General features: G+C 53.9%; 1 protein-coding gene across 1 annotated transcript in view; it reads left to right on the top strand.

Moving 5' to 3' along the window:
- The window catches only part of ATF6 (activating transcription factor 6), a 91,977-nt gene that overhangs the window by 54,367 nt on the left and 15,306 nt on the right, over positions 1-22,304 (top strand). The window contains exon 15 of the mRNA XM_054165551.1: positions 11,320-11,404. Within this exon, the coding sequence (XP_054021526.1) occupies positions 11,320-11,404 (85 nt within the window). The remainder of the gene's footprint in view (positions 1-11,319; positions 11,405-22,304) is intronic.

Genomic DNA, 22,304 nt, shown 5'->3' with positions numbered 1-22,304 from the left:
CTGCTTCACATGGCCTTTCTTTCTCTTTCCCCTGCACAGGAGAGCAGAGAAAGCTGCAGGGAAGAGTTGCATTTGTGATAGAAATGAAGTCCAAATGGGCTGCCTTCACCTCACTCTTGATGCATCCAGGCTGTCTTTGCTGTGCCTCATTAACATGTGTAGCCACATCCTTCTGCTGGCTGTGATTTCCTGGAGCCTTCTCTCCTCACAGGGGAAGGCTGATCACAGCTCACAGGATGTTAGGGGCTGGAAGGGACCTCAGGAGATCATCCAGCCCACCCCCCCTGCCAGAGCAAGAGCCTAGAATCCAGCACAGGTCACACAGGAGCACATCCAGATGGGGCTTGAAGGAGGCTCCACAACCCCTCTAGGCAGCCTGCTCCAGGGCTCTGTGACCCCCCCCAGTGAAGAAGTTCCTCCTCCTGTTGCCTCTTGGGCTGTGTTGCAAGGCAAAAGCAAGATTCAAAGAAAGCTTGGATGGAACTGAGGCAGGATCACCTTGGGCCATTGCAGATGAGGGCTGTGCAAGGGGAATGAGGAGCTGGAGAACAGCCAGTCCTTTGGCAGCTGGTCTCACCTGCTGAAGAGAGTGAAGAGAGCTGCTTCAGGAGGACAGAAGCTTAGCTGGGCTGCCTCCTGAGGGGTGCTTGGGTTGGGATTCCTGAAGGAAGACAGCATTCCTTCTCAGTTGTGCCACAGGGTAGATTTTACTGTTTGATTAATAGATAACTAATTAAGAGTGGTGAGAGCCTGGCACAAGCTGCCCAGGGAGGTGGTGGAAGTGTCATCCTCATGCCTGGAGGTGTTTGCAGCCAGGCTGGAGGTGGCTGTGAGCAACCTGCTGTGGTGTGAGCTGTCCCTGGCCATGGCAGGGGGGTTGGAGCTGGCTGAGCCTTGAGGTCCCTTCCAACCCTAACAATTCTCTGATCACTTCTGTGATTAATTACCAACATATTTCAGTCTTATCTTAAGGCATAATTCCTTCTCTTTGGCCTTGGAAGTTGAATAGAGGGATTAGAATCCATGCAAAAACTGAACAGTGCATCATTTTCCCCCCACCTTCATAGAACATCTGCTTTGCAGCTGCTTTTGGAGCACCTAAGTCAGGCTTGCATGCTAGGCTGTTGTGTGTTAGCCAGTTGGGTTGGGTTGGGCTTTTCCAGCCCTGATGGAGCAATGAGATTCTCCTGCATTTTTACTCTTACTTTCTCCATTGTGACTTCTCTCCAGACAGAATCACAGAGCTGTCAGGGCTGGAAGGGACCTCAAGGCTCAGCCAGCTCCAACCCCCTGCCATGGCCAGGGACACCTCACACCGCAGCAGGTTGCTCACAGCCACCTCCAGCCTGGCTGCAAACACCTCCAGGCAGGAGGCTTCCACCACCTCCCTGGGCAGCCTGTGCCAGGCTCTCACCACCCTCATGGGGAAGAGCTTCTTCCTGCTACCTAATCTCAATCTCCCCTTCTCTAGCTTGGATCCATTCCCCCTAGCCCTGTCACTACCTACCACCTCACAGAAGATGAGAGCAGGACAGCAAATGAAACAGAGGGCAGCAAATGAAGCTAGGAGGAGGACATGAGTTCAAAGGAAGGAGAGGAAGCAACTCATACCTGTGGAACTTGCCACAATGCATTAGAGATGCTCAAAGTTCACATCTGCATCAGGCAGGGCCTTGAAAGCTCACAGATGAGAAACCTTTTAACAGCCACTAGATCTGTAGAAGGCACATCTTTATCAGAAGATCCCTGAAGCAATCACTGGCAATGGTTGGTGGCTGGGGGACAGGCAGGGGAGGTGTCACATCTGTACACACTGCTGCTTCCCACCTTGGCAACCTTCCTTAGGCTTCAAGCACTGCTTCAGCTCCTGGGCAGCAGCAGGAATGCCCAGCCCAGAGCAGGCAGGAAGAGGAAATTAGGAGCAGTTCCAGCAGCAGGAAAGCTTAGTTTGCCTCAGGTCATTGTGGGACTGAGTCCTCTGCTTTTCCACCTGGAGAGGTTTGGTTTGTTGCAGAGCAGAGTCAGATGGTGACTGCTGTTATGCCTTGGATCTCCTGGGAGTCAGTGGCTACTGGAGGGCTGATCTGAATCAATGCCTAAGCCCAAGGCACCTGCAGTCCATTTAAACATCTAAACAGAATCACTTGCTTTTGGCCTCTGGTTTTTAGAGGCTCTTTTTAGCTTCCCTTTGGTCTTGAAAGCAGTGTAACATGGCTGCAATCCCAAAGGAGAAGGGACCAGAAGCAGGTCTTACTTTGCTGAGGGCTTCTCTCTCTGCTTTTGAACTGCAGAGGAGGACACAGTTCACAGCAGGTCTCCATATCCTTAGCAGTCTATATAACCTTTTAGGTTCTTAATCCAGAAGATTAGGTTCTTAATCCAGAAGTCCTTTGCCACTGGTTCTCATTTACTCTGAGAAGATGCTCGGTGCTGGCTTCCAAGGCTGAGCTGTGCTGCTAGACGTGAGCCACGCTGCCGCTGGAGGCAGCGGAGGAGACTCCCCCAGCGGAGGCTATTGGGACACAGTGAATTTTCCATTCCTCTGAGGTCTCTGGGATTTTCACAAGGCTCCCTGACTCACAGCAAGGTGCTTTCCAGTTAGGTTAATTGTGGAGCCCAGGCCACATCACATCTGGCAGCAGCACAGTTCACAAATATAAGGCATTAAAGGCTTCTTCGTTGAAAGGCCTCTCCCGCGGGAGCTAAGCTGCGTAGCAGCTCCCTGCTCTGCAAGGCCAGTGCCCAGACAGTGTTCCAGGATGCAGTGAACTGTCACTTACTGAAAACAACCGACACAATTGCCTGGGGATGTCAGCAAGGTGTAAGCTTACACTGCAGGGCATTTTATTGACTGTGGGATGGAGCTGTCTCTGGCAGAGCAGTGAAACCAAAAGCAAATCTCATCGCTTCGCTGTGGTGTGCGAAGCGCAGGCTGTAAAAACCACCTGTGCCCAGAAACGCTGCCAGGGGAGAGGCCTTGCTGTGGAAAAGGAGCACTTAGAGCAACAAAAGCTCTGCAGCTCTAGTCCCACCTCTTCTGGGTGTCTTCCTGTCACAGCACAGTCAGGTCCTGCCCTACCCCAGCAGAGAGAAGTAATTGCATTCTGTGCTTGGGGATTGGGAGTTGAATTCTCCTTTGCAAACCCCCTTCTTGCAGCATGCTGCAAAATCAAAGTGTGTCAGTAGCTGCTGCCTAGCCTCAAGTTCAGCATGTGCAGAAGTGATCATAGAATTGTCAGGGTTGGAAGGGACCTGAAGGATCAGCCAACCCCCATGCCACGGGCAGGGACCCCTCACACTAGAGCAGGTTGCTCAGAGCCACATCCAGAGGGGCAGAATCCCCTCCCTGGCGCTGCTGGCTCTGCTTCTCTTGCTGCAGCCCAGGCTCTGCTTGGCTCTCTGGGCTGCAAGTGCTCACTGCTGGCTCCTGCTGAGCTTCTCCTCCCCCAGCACCCCCAAGGCCTTTTCTTCAGGGCTGCTCTCAAGCCAGTCCTTGCCCAGCCTGTGTCACTGCTTAGGAGTGCCCTGACCCAGCTGCAGGACCTTGCCCTTGGTCTTGTTGAAATCCACCTTCAAATTAAGTTACATGGTTGCTGTTAAACCCAAAGTAGTGAAGCTGCTGTGGGCCTCCCAGGGTGGGCTCTCAAGGGCTGGTGCAGAGTGCAGAGTGCTGAGAGGCTGAGTCCTTGTGAATTTCTCTGGTGGGTTCTCTGTGGCCTCCTTGCAGTTGTTCTCCCCTCTTTCACTCACTCTCCCTTCACAGGTTGTGGACTCCCTGTAAGGTTTCATGATGGAGTGACTTGGGATTTATGAGGTCTTCCTCAAAAAAGAAACCCAAGCCAAAATAGCAAGAGGAAAGAAGAAGAGGCACCTCAGCTTTGGAACTGAGGCAGCTTGGCAGTCCAGGGGATGATGAGCAGCTGTTGTGGCCAGGAGTCACAGTTTGTGTAGAGGCTTCAACTGGGCTCCCTCTTGTTTTTCTGCTCTTAAAACCATCCCCATGCTTTTCAGCTAGCAGGGTCAGGCTGAGAGGGTAGGATAGCAGTTGTCTGAGGAGCAGCCTCTGCAGTTGCTGCCCTGGTTAATGCCCACTGACAGCGAAAGCACTGCTGCAGGAGCTTGAGGCGGTTGTTGGATGGACCAGGGCTGCATCCAGCGTGCTGGATCCTCAGGACACCATATGGTTGCCATCACCTAACCAAATCAGTGGTGAAATTATACAGCCATTTCCTCTACCAATTTGTAAACTTTCATACATGACCTCTTCAAGCTGACAGAGGAAACCAGAAACAGACCCAGCAGGACCTGATTCTCATTTACACCGAGGTCTGTGCGGTGTTGGGAGCTGCTGGGGTAAATGAGAATCAGCCCCTAGGCTACAAGTGCATTGCAGTAAGTTCTCTTCCCTGGAGAGCAGCTTCCTTTTGTGTCTAGAGAGCTGCTGAGGTTCAGCCCTGGCTGTCCTGACAGTGAGATTCCAGCTTCACACAGGTGCTGCCTCCCAGGGAGGAGCTGCATGCCCAAGGCTGCAGTGCTGCTCGGGGCAGGTTCAGCAGTGTGTGTGGGAGAGCAGAACAAAAGCATCACCTCTCTGGCCACAGCCAGGCAGCCTCAAACAATTACTCTGAACTGTTCCAAACGTGTGAAATCTGGTTTATGATAGCAAAGCTGGCTCCTGGCTCCCTCAGCCCAGGCTTTGCAGGAGTCCAGCTCCTCACAGGACCTGGGCAGGGCTGTCCCTGAGGCTGCATGCAGCTTTTTGGGCCTGTGAAAGCACTTCTAAAGAAGGTCCACAGGCTGGATGAGATCTGACAAGGCTAAGTGCAGGGTTCTGCACTTTGGCCACCACAACCCCAAGCAGCTCTGTAGGCTGGGCACAGAGTGGGTGGGGAGCAGCCAGGCAGAAAGGGACCTGGGGCTACTGGTTGACAGTAGGCTGAACAGGAGCCAGCAGTGTGCCCAAGGGCATCCTGGCCTGCAGCAGGAGCAGTGTGGCCAGCAGGAGCATGGAGGTCATTCTGCCCTGTGCTCAGCACTGCTCAGGCCACACCTTGAGTCCTGTGTCCAGTTCTGGGCTCCTCAGGTTAGGAAGAGGTTGAGCTGCTGGAAGGTGTCCAGAGAAGGGCAAGAAAGCTGGGGAGGGGTCTGGAGCACAGCCCTGGGAGGAGAGGCTGAGGGAGCTGGGGTTGCTTAGCCTGCAGAACAGGAGGCTCAGGGGAGACCTTCTTGCTCTCTCCAACTCCCTGCAGGGAGGCTGTAGCCAGGTGGGGGTTGGTGTCTTCTCCCAGGCAAGCAGCACCAGAACAAGAGGACACAGTCTCCAGCTGTGCCAGGAAAGGTTTAGGCTGGATATTAGGAAGAAGTTCTTCCCAGAGAGAGAGAGATTGGCCATTGGGATGTGCTGCCCAGGGAGGTGGTGGAATCCCCATTCCTGGAGGTGTTTAAGAGCAGCCTGGCTGAGGCACTTGGAGCCATGCTCTGGTTGATTGGCTAGGGCTGGGTGATTGGTTGGCCTGGATGATCCTGGGGATCTCTTCCAACCTGGTTGGTTCTGTGATTCATCCCTGAAGATGTGCAGCAATAAAGAGGTTTGAAGGGCACTGCTTGGCTGTGCTGCACAGTTTGCTACCAGGAAAACTCTGTTCGCTTTCTGTCCCACTCATCCTGGGATCCCTGGCTGTGGTCAGATAGTTAACAGATGAGGTTTTAAGCTGTCAGGACAAGTTGAGCACTACCAGAAGTACTGCCATGGAAGAGCAGTGGTACCCCCAACAGCTTGGGGGAGCTGCCAGCACTTGAGCAGGGGGTGGGAAGCTTCTCAGCCTGTATCAGCAGCGGTTGTAGCGCGGCCCCAGAGTCACGGCGTGAGGATTCAGGCTGGGAAAGATTGAGCCACAATTCCCTGGGAGACCTCTTAGTCATGAACAGAGATGAAAAAATGCCCAGCTACACTGCTTGTTTACTGTAAGAAGCCTGAGGCTGCCTGGACAGACTGCCCCTTGGCATGCCAAGGCGCCTGGCTCTCTTTGCCCACCCTGCTCTGCCAGCTGTCTTTGTCGGGGGCAGCGTGCTAGCCCATAGCTGCTCTCCAAGGCATTAGTACAGATCAAATCTCCTCAGCAAGGCAAATGACAAGAGCAGCACATGAAGGCCTTTCTGTGGCATTTTAATCCAGCTTCCTTGGAGCTTGAGTTCCTGCACAGCAACAAATGTCACTTGTTTTCTGGAGAGATTATCCTTGGTGCCTCGGAGGTGGATCTCTAATGGGGAGTGGAGCTCCTTTGCACTGCTCGTGGAAGCCTTTGTGAGGAGAGGCTGAGGGAGCTGGGGTTGATAGCCTGGAGAAGAGGAGGCTCAGGGGAGACCTTCTTGCTCTCTCCAACTCCCTGAAGGGAGGTTGTAGCTAGGAGGGGGTTGGCCTCTTCTCCCAGGCACCCAGCACCAGAACAAGAGGACACAGTCTCAAGCTGTGCCAGGGGAAGTTTAGGCTGGAGGTGAGGAGAAAGTTCTTCCCAGAACGAGGAATTGGTCCTTGGAATGTGCTGCTCAGGGAGGCAATGGAGTCCCTGTCCCTGGAGGTGTTCAAGAAAGGCTTGGATGTGGCACCTGGAGCCATGGTCTAGTTGCCAGGAGGTGTTGGGTGATAGGTTGGACTTGATGATCTCTGAGGTCTTTTCCAACCTTATTGATTCTGTGATTCTATGATCACTTCCTTCCTGTTCTGTGTCAGACACCCAGGAATGGAGGAGGAGCTGCAGAGGCTGCCCCTGGGCAGGGGGCACAGTGCCCCCCGGGGCAGCCTCTGTGGCTGGCTGCAGCCCTGCCCCTGGGGCAAGCATTGAAAGAGGCAAACCCAGCAGTGAGGAGTCAGGCTTGGGAAACTCTGATAGCTGTGCTTGGTGGCTTTTAAAAGACCCCTGAGTGGCATTTTCCCCCTCTCTGTTCAGTGTCTGTGTGTCTTGGAAGCATCCAGTGGTGTTTGCTTTTTGTTACAAACTCTTGTAGGGGGGATGAAAATCATAGCCAAGATGCCTGCAAGACTTTGTGCTTCTAGGTGGCAGGGACTGTCAGGAGCAAACCAGGTGGCACTGAGGCTGAAGCAGCAGGAGCAGCCACTTGTGAAATATTCACAGTGGAGCAGCACTCCACAGTCTCTCCAGTTGACTGGGGGGGGTTAGAGATACAGGGGAGGGGAGGGGAGGGAAGGGGAAGGGGAAGGGGAAGGGAAGGGAAGGGAAGGGAAGGGAAGGGAAGGGAAGGGAAGGGAAGGGAAGGGAAGGGAAGGGAAGGGAAGGGAAGGGAAGGGAAGGGAAGGGAAGGGAAGGGAAGGGAAGGGAAGGGAAGGGAAGGGAAGGGAAGGGAAGGGAAGGGTAGAATAGAATAGAGTAGAGTAGAATAGAATAGAATAGAATAGAATAGACCAGCTTGGAAAAGACCTTGGAGGTCATCCAGTCCAACCTATCACCCAACACCATCTAATCAACCAAGCCATGGCACTAAGTGCCCCAAGTTCCAAAGCTTCATCCTTGTTAGGGCCCTGACAATGCTGATCTTATGTCAGGAGCCTTAAAATCTTCATTGGTGTCCCCTGTGTTTTGGAGGCCAGAGGTACCTCAGCATAGCCATCAGAGGGAAAAGACTCAGGGAGGAATTTGATTCAACAGGGGCAGCTAATTTCTAGATGCTTGCAGCTCTGGTTAATTCTGTTCTGAGTTTGTAGTGCCCTGGATAGTTCTTGGTGGCAAGGGCTTCATAAATGGGACCATTAATCAGAATGTTAACAAGGAACAGATCTGATCCCCAGGCAGCAATGTGTTTCTGTATCCCAGCTTGTGAAATGGAGGTCATGGCATTGGTGGCTGGAGTTTTAGTTATCTGTAGTTATCTGGCTGCCCATTTCATCTGGCTTTGACATCACTGATCTGTGGAGGTGATCAGAAGGAGAAGGAGAATGGTAAAGCTGAGGTCTTGCTGGAATATTGTCTTTCCAGGCTGATATTTTTCCAGTCACTCTGCCAGCAGGCAGGCTCAGGTCTGCATCATCTGTTTCAATTGTCATCTAAGAGCAGCTCTTGGCCCCAGCCAAGGCCATCTGCTGTTGGGGAATGGCAGTGATGTATTCAGCCTCTGGTGGCCTGTCATGCTCCTGGGCCAAATGCTGCCTTGTAAGATGTGCTTGCATTCACTTTCAGTTTGAGAGCATGTGTTAATGTCACCAACTGCACTTTGGTTTCAGAGATTTTTGCCTAGGGTTTAAAATTAGGGATGAGTAAGAGCATCACACCCCCCACCCCCTCTGAGGTGCAATTCAGCACACTTCAGAGGAGGAAATATTATTACAGGCTGGAGACACCTTCCAGCAATGTATCTAAATGTCTTTCTTCTACCTGATCACTAATCCCTGCAGACACTTGTGCTGCATATAAATGTTAGGTATTGCTTTCAAATAAACAGCCCTTCAGCCCTGAAGAAAAGGACCTGGGGGTGCTGGGGGAGAAGCAGCTCAGCAGGAGCCAGCAGGGAGCACTTGCAGCCCAGAGAGCCAAGCAGAGCCTGGGCTGCAGCAAGAGAAGTGTGGCCAGCAGGGCCAGGGAGGGGATTCTGCCCCTCTGCTCCACTCTGCTGAGACCACAGCTGGAGCTCTGGGGCCAGGTCTGGAGCCTCTGTGCCAGGAAGGCTCTGGAGGTGCTGGAAGGTGTCAAGAGAAGGGCCACGAGGAGGAGCAGAGGGCTGGAGCTGCTCTGCTGTGAGCACAGACTGAGGGAGTTGGGGTTGTGCAGGCTGGAGAGGAGAAGGCTCCCAGGAGACCTCATTGTGGCCTTCCAGGATCTGCAGGGGGCTCCAAGAAAGCTGGGGAGGGACTCTTGAGGGTGTCAGGGAGGGACAGGACTGGGGGGGATGGAGCAAAACCAGAAATGGGGAGATTGAGATTGGCTGTGAGGAAGAAGTTGTTCCCCAGGAGGGTGGTGAGAGCCTGGCACAGGCTGCCCAGGGAGGTGGTGGAAGCCTCCTGCCTGGAGGTGTTTGCAGCCAGGCTGGAGGTGGCTGTGAGCAACCTGCTGTGGTGTGAGGTGTCCCTGGCCATGGCAGGGGGTTGGAACTGGCTGAGCCTTGAGGTCCCTTCCAGCCCTGACAGTTCTGTGATTCTATAATCAAAGCTGTGGCCTGTTTGGCTTGAGAATGTTGGAGGTAGCAGCTAAACTGCAGGCAAAATACTGCTGGAACCCTGCAGCACACTCACTGCTCCCTTTGCCTGCAGAGTAGGATGTGGGTTTGCAAGTTAGGAGCTGACTGCCAGAGGGCCACTCTGGCACATGAGAGGTAAAGCCTGCTAGGGAGATGCATAAATGTCCTTGATGCTGGAGCTATAAAAGGGTTCTCTGGGGCAGGGATGGGCAGCAGCCAGCTTCCAAGCAATCTTTTTGCACAGCAGCTCCTGGGAGCAGTTTGCACTGTACAGCCTGTTACATATCTGTCTTCTGCAAAGCTCCTACCCCCAAGTTTCTTGTCTGCCTAGGAAGTTCTTTCCTGGCTGAGAGGTGTGTGGCACTTAGGGACATGGTTGAGTGTTGGCCCTTTACTACAGGCTCAAAGGTTGGACTGGATGATCTTCGAGGTCTGCCCAGTTCAAGCTGTGATCCTGGATGGAAGCTGCAGCACAGGAGGCTCCAGCTCAGCATCAGGAGGAACTTCTTCCCTGGGAGGGTCCCAGAGCCCTGGAGCAGGCTGCCCAGAGAGGTTGTGGAGTCTCCTTGTCTGGAGCCTTCCCAGCCCCATCTGGATGTGTTCTGTGTGCCCTGTGCTGGGTTCTGTGTCCTGCTCTGGCAGGGGTTGGACTGGATGCTCTCCTGAGGTCCCTTCCAAGCCCTGACATCCTCTGATGCTGTGATCTTCCTACCAGATACATTCAGTGATTCTTTTTTAAGCAATGTTATAAATAGTCATCAAATCATGGCAAGGACCTTGGTACAAAATGCAGTTTTAATGCCTCTTCTCTTTGGCCTGTTCCCTTGTGAACACTGACTCTCCAGAAGGCTTTCTCTGTGAAGTTCATTGTCTTGCTGAGCCTTGCCTGCATCTCAGTGGTTAAACATGAGATGGGAATTGCAGCTGTAGTCTGAGAGCTGTAGCAGAGTGGTTTCAGAATTCTGGTACCAAGATGGTTTTAATTACAGTCATCAAAACCCAGCAATGTTTTCTTCTCATGGTCACTCATTTGGGTTTTGGGGGGTGGGGGTTGGTGGGAAAAGAAGAGAGAGTGATAGTTCTGCAGTGTGTCTGCAGAGTATCTGCATCTGCCCAGCATCTAACTGTGTGCAACTCAGTTCCCTGAATTATAGGCACAGCAATGTGGTGTTTAGATGTGAAAGTGGAGGAAATACAGTCACCCTGACATCAGGATCACAGGATCAGAGCATGTTAGGGGCTGGAAGGGACCTCCAGAGATCACCCAGTCCAACCCTCTGCCAGAGCAGGGCCATAGAACCCAGCTCAGGTCACACAGAACACATCCAGATGGGGCTGGGAAGGCTCCAGAGCAGGAGACTCCACAACCTCTCTGGCAGCCTGCTCCAGGGCTCTGGGACCCTCCCAGGGCAGAAGTTCCTCCTGATGCTGAGCTGGAACCTCCTGTGCTGCAGTTTCCATCCACTGTCCCTTGTCCTGTCCCAGGGTGCAAGTGAGCAGAGCCTGTCCCCTCCCTCCTGACCCCCAGCCCTCAGCTATTGATAGCCATTGATCAGATCCCTCTCAGCCTTCTCTTCTCCAGACTAAACAGCCCCAGGGCTCTCAGCCTCTCTTCACAGGGAAGATGCTCAAGGTCCCTAAGCATCCTCCTGGCTCTCCTTTGGACTCTCTCCAGCAGGTCTCTGTCTCTCTTGATCTGGGGAGCCCAGACCTAGATGTAGTGTTCCAGGTATGGTCCCAGCAGGGCAGAGCAGAGAGGGAAAAGAGAGCACTGCAAGTAAAGGCTCCAGCTCAGCAGAGCCCTTCCCCTCATGGCTAAATATCACTGCAGGCAAGTTAACCTCCTTTAATCATGTACATAAGTACAGTGTTGAACCAGAGCCTGATGGCATTTTCCATCTCTTTCCATCTGATCAAGGCTTTTTCCTGCTCTGCTGCATGTGATGGAGGGCTCTCCACACTCCACACAGCATGAGCAACCCCTGTGACTCTTGGAAGGCTCCCTCAGCAGTTTGAATTTGCTAAGCTGTCATAAATAGTCCTGTGTGGAATGCCTGTAAGAACTGAAAGGCATTTTCCAGCTCTGTGCTTTCAGAGCAGATTTAACACATCTTTTACCCTGTTGTTTTCCAGGACCACCTGTTACTGCCAGCCACTACCCATAACAAGACCAGAAGACCAAAGATGTCTATAGTGTTGCCAGCTGTGAACATCAATGGTGAGTCCAAAACATGAAAGCCGTAGGGGTACTCTTTCAAAGCTGTGCCTGGCTTGTGTGTGGAACCCAAAGTTAGCCTAAATGTCTCTTGTTCTGGTTCTGAGAAAGGAGACAGACTGGTCAGTGCTGGGCCTCAGTTGCCAGAGTCCCCACTGGAGTGCTGGCAAATCACCAGTGCTTGGTCACTGAGCCTGTGAAGGGAGGCTGCATGACTTGGCCAGCAGTCCTGCACCATCTCCTCCTAGCTCCTTCAAGGACAGGGCCAGCAGTCCTGCACCATCTCCTCCTAGCTCCTTCAAGGACAGGGCCAGCAGTCCTGCACCATCTCCTCCTAGCTCCTTCAAGGACAGGGCCAGCAGTCCTGCACCATCTCCTCCTAGCTCCTTCAAGGGCAGGGTCAGCAGTCCTGCACCATCTCCTCCTAGCTCCTTCAAGGGCAGGGCCAGCAGTCCTGCACCATCTCCTCCTAGCTCCTTCAAGGGCAGGGCCAGCAGTCCTGCACCATCTCCTCCTAGCTCCTTCAAGGGCATGGTCAGCAGTCCTGCACCATCTCCTCCTAGCTCCTTCAAGGACAGGGCCAGCAGTCCTGCACCATCTCCTCCTAGCTCCTTCAAGGGCATGGTCAGCAGTCCTGCACCATCTCCTCCTAGCTCCTTCAAGGACAGGGCCAGCAGTCCTGCACCATCTCCTCCTAGCTCCTTCAAGGGCAGGGCCAGCAGTCCTGCACCATCTCCTCCTAGCTCCTTCAAGGGCAGGGCCAGCAGTCCTGCACCATCTCCTCCTAGCTCCTTCAAGGACAGGGGTGGTGCTGCCCAGTCCCAGTGATTGAAGCTGATTAGAGGTTACTTGAATGTGCTCTAAGTCCTCTCCCTTGGTGGCTGCCAAGCCCCCGGGGAGCGTGGAGCCTGTCCTCCTCCTCTTTCGCTTCCTCCTCCGCCTGCTTAGCAGGGCAAATTCCTTGGCCTTGCTGGTTTGTTGGGATGCTGAGTGCCTTCCCTGGCTTTCATCAGCTGTTTACCACTGTGTTATACAACACTCAGCAGGAGTGGGACCTCTCAGCACTGCATGGTCAGGATTAATAATCATGTTCCAGTGCTGCAGGACAGCAGAGAAAACAGCTTTGCACTAGGGGCACAACTGAAATGGTCCTGAGCTGCAGTTCAGTCCCACATGGGAGACAGAAGTGCATCAAATATGTCACTAATTGTTATGGTGAGGGAGTGGCAGGGTGGGACAGGGTGGCTGCCACAGTCACAAACACATCTGGAACCCTCTGGCAGTGTAAGCTCTCCTTGCTGAGTGCCTGTGCCCTGAGGAGCACATCGAAGCATGCTGAAAACATTATCTGAATTTCCATAGACTAAGGGAAATCAGAAGAAGTTGATTCAGGCTTTCAGCATGGTGCTTAACTCCTTTTTCCCATGTAAACCCAGGGTGATAATCTGCAGCCAGCTATCTGAGGGGGATTTTTATTAGCTGCATCACCATTATTTTTGGCACTTGCATGCCTGAAACTCCCTCTGCATGTCCATGACAAAAATGCTTTGCTGGCTGAGCTTGCCTTACCACTTCTATCACTTGGAGAGCAAAGGCTGTTTGCTACACTGCAAAGCCTTTCCTTCTGACCATGTTACTGAGTCTTCTTCTGCTTGAAACAACTTCTTCTTGAGTTGTTGGAGTGAATGTGGTGTGGAAAATGCACATCAAGAGTCCAGTGAGGAATCTTAGCCTGCATTACTAATGAAGCATTGTGAAATGAGAGTGGCTGGAGCTGCTGGGGATTTTTCTTCAGAACATCAGCAGAATCCAGGAAATCAGAAAGTGTCCAGGGATTTGGGCAGAGATGTTGAAACAGATGAGAAACAAGGATAGCATTGAGTAAACAACAGCAAAGAACCACAGAGCTGTCAGGGTTGGAAGGGACCTCAAGGCTCAGCCAGCTCCAACCCCCTGCTATGGCCAGGGACACCTCACACCACAGCAGGTTGCTCACAGCCACCTCCAGCCTGGCTGCAAACACCTCCAGGCAGGAGGCTTCCACCACCTCCCTGGGCAGCCTGTGCCAGGCTCTCACCACCCTCCTGGGGAACAACTTCTTCCTCACAGCCAATCTCAATCTCCCCATTTCTGGTTTTGCTCCATCCCCCCCAGTCCTATCCCTCCCTGACACCCTCCAAAGTCCCTCCCCAGCTTTTCTGCAGCCCCCTGCAGACCCTGGAAGGCCACAATGAGGTCTCCTGGGAGGCTTCTCCTCTCCAGCCTGCACAACCCCAACTCCCTCAGCCTGTGTTCAGAGCAGAGGTGTCAAGCACTGCTTCCTCTAGCACACTCAGCCAGGTGTTAGGAGCATCGATTTACAAGATGTACAGGAGGCAGTGGGTGACTTGGCTTCATTTTTAACCTTGCTAGTAGTAGATTTCCTAGAGGAGACCATCTCCCTGCCTGGAGAAGAATCCTTTTATCTGCTTTGAGAACATTGCTCCTCCACCCTGTTCTGCCTCCCCAGAGACTGAGCACATCCTGAGCCAGCATCTGGAAGTTAGCTGACAGCAAAGCTTCCTCTCAGCTGTTTGCTCTTCTTTTAAGCCCACCTGAATTCTTTGCCCACCTGCAGAGCACTGGGGGCTGGAAGAGGATGGGTCTCCCTGGAGGAATTGGCAGAACTTTCAGGGGAAGAACTTGTCCCCTCCCAGTTTTTTTCTCCTGCCTCAACCAGATCTCTGTGGAAGAAGGGAAACAATTTCCACTGCCACTTACCTGCCCTTCCATTCTTTTCCTGCCACAGTCCTGGCAGAGGAGGTTAGAGGAATCCAAGTGAAGTGACCTTTGCTTCTAAACCTTTTGGGAACTTCATCCCTTGCTTTCTTCTGCAGGATCTTCATTTGCCTATGTGCTGGAGTTTGACCCATGACACTGTTTCCAAACAGCAGCAGGTTACAGTCCAGAGCCCTCTGAGCTCTTTGGACAGCCCCTTCCCTGCAGGACTGTCAGCCTCTTCTGTCAGGGTTGGAAGGGACCCCAAGAACCATCCAGCTCCAAGCCCCTGCCATGGCCAGGGACACCTCACACCACAGCAGGTTGCTCACAGCCACCTCCAGCCTGGCTGCAAACACCTCCAGGCAGGAGGCTTCCACCACCTCCCTGGGCAACCTGTGCCAGGCTCTCACCACCCTCCTGGGGAACAACTTCTTCCTCACAGCCAATCTCAATCTCCCCATTTCTAGTTTTGCTCCATCCCCCCCAGTCCTATCCCTCCCTGACACCCTCAAAAGTCCCTCCCCAGCTTTCTTGGAGCCCCCTTTGCCTTCTGAGCTCTGCTATAGGCTCTGCCTTTAGTTGGTCTGAGTTCTTTCCACCATCAGCTTCAGAGAGAGAGAACTGGCAGGGACAAAGGTTGGGAAGTTCTATCAGTCACTGTCTCACATGAGTCTGCAACCAGCACCAGAACAAGAGGACACAGTCTCCAGCTGTGCCAGGGGAGGTTTAGGCTGGAGGTGAGGAGAAAGTTCTTCCCAGAGAGAGTAATTGACCACTGGGATGTGCTGCCCAGGGAGGTGGTGGAGTCCCCATCCCTGGAGGTGTTCAAGAAAGGCTTGGATGTGGCACTTGGAGCCATGGTTGAGTTGTCAGGAGGTGTTGGGTGAGAGGTTGGACTTGATGAGCTCTGAGGTCTTTTCCAGCCTGGTTGATTCTATAGTTCTGTAGGACTGATCTGGGAGGTCTCAGCACTGTGCAAAGCAGCAGGAAGTCTGCAGCCTGAAGAGTTTTTGCTGGAGGGAGGATTTGGGGTTCATCTGGGCAGTGGCAGTGCTCTGCATGTGGCAGCCTCAGCAGGGGGAGTTGCAGCAGATGGTGGGGGCTGTGTGGGGGTGCTTGGGGGTGCTTGCAGTTAAGGTGGGCATTTAAGAGAAGAATGTGGTAGAAAGCAGCAGCAGTTTGTTCCTCATCAACAAGGTAAAACCTTGATCACAATGATTTGGTGGTTGTCTGTTGCAAGAGAGTGGAAATGGCCATCCCCTGGTGACTTCCACCTGCTTGCTGCTTCTCCTGGCCTGCCTGAACCACCCCTGCCCATCTGCAAGCAGGCAGGAGGATGAGCCAGCACAGCCCATGCTGAGGCTTTCTCTGCAGGTGCAATACTTTCACATATGTTGGGGTTGGACTTGGTGACCTTTGGAGGTCCCTTCCTACCCTGAGCATCCTGTGACAGCAAAGTCTGTTTGGTAGGTTGGGTTGGGTTGGTTGGTTCTCCTTTTGGAGAAGAGGAGGCTCTGGGGAGGCCTTGTTGCTGTCTACAACTGCCTGAAGGAGGTTGTAGCCAGGTGGGGGTTGGTCCCAGGCAAGCAGCAGCAGAACAAGAGGACACAGTCTCAAGGTGTGCCAGGGGAGGTTTAGGCTGGAGGTGAGTAAGAAATTAATCCCAGCAAGAGAGATTGGCCACTGGGATGTGCTGCCCAGGGAGGTGGTGGAGTCCCCAGCCCTGGAGGTGTTTAGGAGGAGACTGGATGAGGCACTTGGTGCCATGGTTGAGTTGATTGGATGGTGCTGGGTGAGGGCTTGGACTTGATGATCTCTGAGGTCTTTTCCAACCTGGTTGATTCTGTCTATGTTCCACATGTTGAAGTATTGATGTCTTGTGAAGAGTCTGGGAGCTGGTTGCACCTTGGTGCATGGCAATCCTCACACTCTTAGCACCTCTGCATTTCCCCCACCTTTTCCCCAGCCCCTTGTCAGGCTTGTCAGGCCACCCTGCTGCATTCAGTCAGTACTTAGCTGTCAGCTTCTCCATTTGTGCCTTCCAGATGCTCTTGCAACCTTTGACCCTTCTCCCATTTCCCTGCTGGCTGCTGTCCCTCAGCACAGGCTCTCCTTGGCCTCCATGCCCAGGTTTTGACCTGCTGCTGCCCAATGACAAAGCCCCAGAACTTGTGCCCAAACAGAGTGCTCACAGGCTCACAGGATGCTAGGGGCTGGGAGGGACCTCAGGAGATCATCCAGTCCACCCCCCCTGCCAGAGCAGGGCCATATGCTCTAGTGCAGGTTGAACAGGGACACATCCAGATGGGGCTCCAGAGCAGGAGACTCCACAACCCCTCTGGGCAGCCTGCTCCAGGGCTCTGGGAGCCTCCCAGGGCAGAAGTTCCTCCTCATGCTGAGCTGGAACCTCCTGTGCTGGAGTTTCCATCCACTGCCCCTTGTCCTATCCTAGGGTGCAAGTGAGCAGAGCCTGTCCCCTCCCTCCTGACCCCCAGCCCTCAGCTATTGATCCACATTGATCAGATCCCCCTCAGCCTTCTCCCCTCCAGACTGAACAGCCCCAGCTATGCAGAGAAATTCTACCTGATGGTACCAAAGGACCTTAGAGCAGGCAGAAGCAGAGCTGGGTAGTCCCAGCCCCACTGTAGGTGGTTGTGGGGACCCCAGAGGTGTGCCTGTGGTGAGCAGTGACTCCAGGAGGAGCAGCCTGCAGTTTCTCATGGGAATGGAAGCCGACTGCAGTTTCCAGTTGGGCTCCAGCGTTTGTTTTCAGGCAAGGCCTGTTTGTTATGCTGGATTGCAGCTATTATTTTAGCAATCTAACTATGCACTTGAGACCAGTTAAGGCTCCAGTAGATTTCATTCCTCAATTTGCTTTCATTGTAATTCAGAGGCCTGTTGGCTCAGGACCCCAGTTCCAAGCTGCCATAGAGGCGGTGCCTTTCTGGGGCTTTAAATGGAAACAGCTGCTAATGGCCTTCTATTTACTTAACTGCTGTGAAAAATGCAGAGGGTTAGAACATCAGTCTTTGCATCAAAATAATCTATAGGCTGCAGCATAGCTGAGCCACTCTTCCCCCCCAGGCACAGCCCTGTGGTCTCTGCAGGACGCCTGCAGCTCTGCAGCGCGGCACGCACCACCGGTAGCCCTCTCCTTGCAGGGCAGGGAGAACATCTGTGCAGTCTTGCAGCATAGGAGACAGAAGCCACTTCCATGGCTGGGCAGGGACTGGCTTGAGAGCAGCCCTGAAGAAAAGGCCTTGGGGGTGCTGGTGGAGGAGAGGCTCAGCAGGAGCCAGCAGGGAGCACTTGCAGCCCAGAGAGCCAAGCAGAGCCTGGGCTGCAGCAGGAGAAGTGTGGCCAGCAGGGCCAGGGAGGGGATTCTGCCCCTCTGCTCCACTCTGCTGAGACCACAGCTGCAGCTCTGGGGCCAGTGCTGGAGCCTCTGTGCCAGGAAGGATCTGGAGGGGCTGGAAGGTGTCCAGAGAAGGGCCAGGAGGAGGAGCAGAGGGCTGGAGCTGCTCTGCTGTGAGCACAGACTGAGGGAGTTGGGGTTGTGCAGGCTGGAGAGGAGAAGGCTCCCAGGAGACCTCATTGTGGCCTTGCAGGATCTGCAGGGGGCTCCAAGAAAGCTGGGGAGGGACTTCTGAGGGTGTCAGGGAGGGATAGGACTGGGGGGGATGGAGCAAAACTAGAAATGGGGAGATTGAGATTGGATGTGAGGAAGAAGTTGTTCCCCAGGAGGGTGGTGAGAGCCTGGCACAGGATGCCCAGGGAGGTGGTGGCAGCCTCCTGCCTGGAGGTGTTTGCAGCCAGGCTGGAGGTGGCTGTGAGCAACCTGCTGTGGTGTGAGGTGTCCCTGGCCATGGCAGGGGGTTGGGGCTGGCTGAGCCTTGAGGTCCCTTCCAGCCCTGTGACTCTTTGATTCTGTGTGCTCTGTCATGTTGGCCCACTGCTGATCCCAGCCACTTCCAGCAGCCTTCCTTGTGAGCATCTCTCCTCTGAGCTGAGAGCCTGCCCAAGGGCTCTGAAATGATAGGCATGCTGATTCAAAGAGTCAATAACCAATCTAGTGGCAAGGCTTTTTGATCCAGTCTGGAGCAGCTGCTGCCACCAAGCAGGCTGACTCTGTGCACACAGCTCCAGAGAAGCTTCTCTCAGCCGACAGCCAGGTGCCAGCAGATGTCCAGGGCCGGCAGCAGACTGCCTGGGAGAGCTCCATGAGGCAGAGGGAAGCCACACAGGCTGAGAAGGGAAATGAAAACAGGAGCACTTGGGGAAGTGACAATGTTCTGAGAGTTCCCACGTCCTGGGCTTGAGCAAACAAAGTCTCCAGCTTCCTGTGCCCTGAGGGTCAGCAGCCAGGAGATGCCATCCCCAGCTCTCCCAGCCAGAACCACAATTCCCAGTCCAGCACTGAATGAATCATAGAATCAACCAGGGTGGACAAGACCTTCAAGGTCATCCAGTCCAACCCAACACCATCCAGTCAACTCAACCATGGCTCCAAGTGCCACATCCAAGCCTTTCTTGAGCACCTCCAGGGATGGGGACTCCACCACCTCCCTGGGCAGCACATTCCAAGGGCCAATCTCTCTTGCTGGGAAGAACTTTCTCCTCACCTCCAGCCTAAACCTCTCCTGGCACAGCTTGAGACTGTGTCCTCTTGTTCTGGTGCTGGGTGCCTGGGAGAAGAGACCAACCCCCAGCTGGCTACAACCTCCCTTCAGGGAGTTGGAGAGAGCAAGAAGGTCTCCCCTGAGCCTCCTCTTCTGCAGGCTAAGCAACCCCAGCTCCCTCAGCCTCTCCTCCCAGGGCTGTGCCCCAGACGTCTGGGACCTCTCTGGTGAGCCTGGACTGGTGGTAAATGGTGAGGGTGGTCTAAATCAATACACAGCCCTCAAGAGCAGCTGACTGCCCTGAAGGCTGCTGCTTCACACTCTGGGCAGCCTTCTCTCTCACTCTGGATAGCTTCAGAATGGTTTCCAGGAGGCTGATGGCCCCAGCTACCTCTGGGCAAAAGCAGAGCCATGGTTAGACCTCACTGCAGCAGGTGGTTCCTGAGCCTGGCCAGAGGAGTGAGCAGGGTCTGCTGTCTCCTGTGTGCAGGCATGGGCAGGCAGCATGTCAGGTTCCTGTGGCTGTGCTGTGATGAGCTTGGCTTGCTAATGTGACAGAAGTTCTTAGCTCCCAGGTCATGTAAAGCTTGCTGTAGAGGTCAAGGCTGAAATCGTGGCAGAACAGACACTGGCAAAGAATTCAAACACCAAGTTGCAGCCCTGTTGTTAGATGCTGCTGTTCTCACTCCTGCTCTCTTTTCAGAGGGGCTGGAGAGCAGCCAGGCAGAGAGGGACCTGGGGGTACTGGTTGACAGCAGCTGAACAGGAGCCAGCAGTGTGCCCAGGGGGCCAAGAAGGCCAAGGGCATCCTGGCCTGCATCAGGAGCAGTGTGGCCAGCAGGAGCAGGGAAGTTATTCTGCCCTGTGCTCAGCACTGCTCAGGCCACACCTGGAGTCCTGTGTCCAGTTCTGGGCTCCTCAGGTTAGGGAAGATGTTGAGCTGCTGGAAGGTGTCCAGAGAAGGGCAAGAAAGCTGGGGAGGGGTCTGGGGCACAGCCCTGGGAGGAGAGGCTGAGGGAGCTGGGGTTGCTTAGCCTGCAGAAGAGGAGGCTCAGGGGAGACCTTCTTGCTCTCTCCAACTCCCTGAAGGGAGGTTGTGGCCAGGTGGGGGTTGGGCTCCTCTGCCAGGCAAGCAGCACCAGAACAAGAGGACACAGTCTCAAGCTGTGCCAGGAGAGGTTTAGGCTGGAGGTGAGGAGAAAGTTCTTCCCAGCAAGAGAGATTGGCCATGGGAATGTGCTGCCCAGGGAGGTGGTGGAGTCTCCATCCCTGGAGGTGTTTAAGAGCAGCCTGGATTGGCTGTGGCACCTGGAGCCATGCTTTAGTTGTCAGGAGGTGTTGGGTGACAGCTTGGACTTGATGATCTCTGAGGCCTTTTCCAGCCCTATTGATTGTATGATTCTCTGAAGAGCAGAGTTGATCAGAGCAGAATCCTTCCCCCTCCCCTTGCCCTACATTCCTTTGATCATCAGAGTTCCTCATCCCTGAGCTCCAACCCCAAACCTGCTTCCAGCAGATTTTGTCCTCTTTGTGGGACTTTGCTCTCCCCAGCCACTGCCTGTTGATGTCTGTTGCCTTTCTCAGGAAGGAGGAGATTAAATGATTCAGGGAAGTATGAAAGCAGTGGTTGAAGAATCTGCCCCCCAGAGCCCTGGAGGCTGTGTCACTGGGGTTCATGTTTGTTCAGTCAGACAGGAAACGATCAAGGAATGAAATCATGGAGGCCGATTCCCCAATGGCTTTCCCTAACGAGCTGTTTACCTAAAGTGCTGCACAACTAGCCTCCTTTTTGTGTATTCCAAAGAACAGGGGGATGACTTCACAGGCTCTTTTGTGCCTTTCTCTGTCCCCCCGTTAGCACAGGCAGGGCTCTCTGCTGGGGGTTGTGTGCTGGAGCAGGGCAAGCCCCAGGGCTGCTGCTCTTCCTTGTGTGTGGACAGCAGAGATGCTGCAGAGGGCATTGTCTTGGGAGCACACTAATGCTAATGAGGGGGGTAGGGAATGACTCAGGCACTCGCTGGACCTCATGCTTAGCGTGTCCCATGCCAGTGTCACTACAGCAGATTGCTTCTTCCATACCGAAGGCAAACTTCAATAAAATCCACAAAGTAGAGGAGAAGAGAAAGGCAGGGAGAAAAGAAAACTGCTTTGGAGTGGCAGAAGGAACCAGAAGGGAATGCTGTGACTGGCCTGGAGCTGTCAAGAACAGAGCAGACTTCCAGTTCCTCCTGGAGCCATCAGCTGTTAGATGCTCCCTGAAGTCATAGGATCACAGGGAATGGTTGGAATGGACCTCTGGGAATCTCCTGTTCAATCTTCTACTCAAAGTAGGGGTCACTTCAGGTTTATTGTGCCTCTGAAAAGACTTTCTCCACATCCTTTTGTAACTCCCATTAGGAAGCTGAGGATTCTAATCCTCAGCAGTGTGCCCAGGGGGCCAAGAAGGCCAAGGGCATCCTGGCCTGCATCAGGAGCAGTGTGGCCAGCAGGAGCAGGGAAGTCATCCTGCCCTGTGCTCAGCACTGCTCAGGCCACACCTGGAGTCCTGTGTCCAGTTCTGGGCTCCTCAGGTTAGGAAAGAGGTTGAGCTGCTGGAAGGTGTCCAGAGAAGGGCAAGAAAGCTGGGGAGGGGTCTGGGGCACAGCCCTGGGAGGAGAGGCTGAGGGAGCTGGGGCTGCTTAGCCTGCAGAGGAGGAGGCTCAGGGGAGACCTTCTTGCTCTCTCCAGCTCCCTGAAGGGAGGTTGGAGCCAGCTGGGGGTTGGTCTCTTCTCCCAGGCACCCAGCACCAGAACAAGAGGACACAGTCTCAAGATGTGCCAGGGGAAGTTTAGGCTGGAGGTGAGGAGAAAGTTCTTCACTGACAGAGTTGTTAGCCATTGGGATGTGCTGCCCAGGGAGGTGGTGGAGTCCCCATCCCTGGAGGTGTTCAAGAAAGGCTTTGATGTGGCACTTGGAGCCATGGTTGAGTTGATCAGATGGTGTTGGGTGAGAGGTTGGACTGGATGATCTCTGAGGTCTTTTCCAACCTGGTTCATTCTGTATTCTGTATTTAGAAAAGAAGCCCAGGGAGAAAAGAAAACTGCTATGGAGCTGCAGAAGGAACCAGATTTGGGTTGGAATGTGCTGCCCAGGGAGGTGGTGGAGTCACCATCTCTGGAGGTCTTGAAGAAAAGCTTGGATGTGGCACTTGGGGGCAGTGGTTCAAGCTGGTGTGGTGGTGGTAGGTCATGGGCTGAGCTTGATGCTCTCAGAGGTCTTTTCCAGCCTCAGTGACTCTGTGGACTAAAGATGGATGTGTCTCACTGCAGCTCTCTTCTAGATGTTGGTTACCCCTGGGTGCTGAGGCTGCTGTGTAGGTTTGCTCTGCCAGCACAGAGAGCGCTGTGCTGAGAGCTGTGCTGCAGCAGCAGAGAGGAGAAAGTCCACCCCAGTCTGTGAGGCTGCCCTTGGCACCTGGGCTGTGTGGAAGGGTGTTTGTGCAGCACATCATAATTCTAGCCCCCAGCCCTGCTGAGCTGGCCTC

The sequence above is a fragment of the Dryobates pubescens genome, chromosome 11 (assembly GCF_014839835.1).
Source record: "Dryobates pubescens isolate bDryPub1 chromosome 11, bDryPub1.pri, whole genome shotgun sequence".
Classification (NCBI taxonomy): Eukaryota; Metazoa; Chordata; class Aves; order Piciformes; family Picidae; genus Dryobates; species Dryobates pubescens.
The sequence above is the reverse complement of the archived record's forward strand: the minus strand, read 5'-3'. Positions and strand labels throughout refer to the sequence as shown.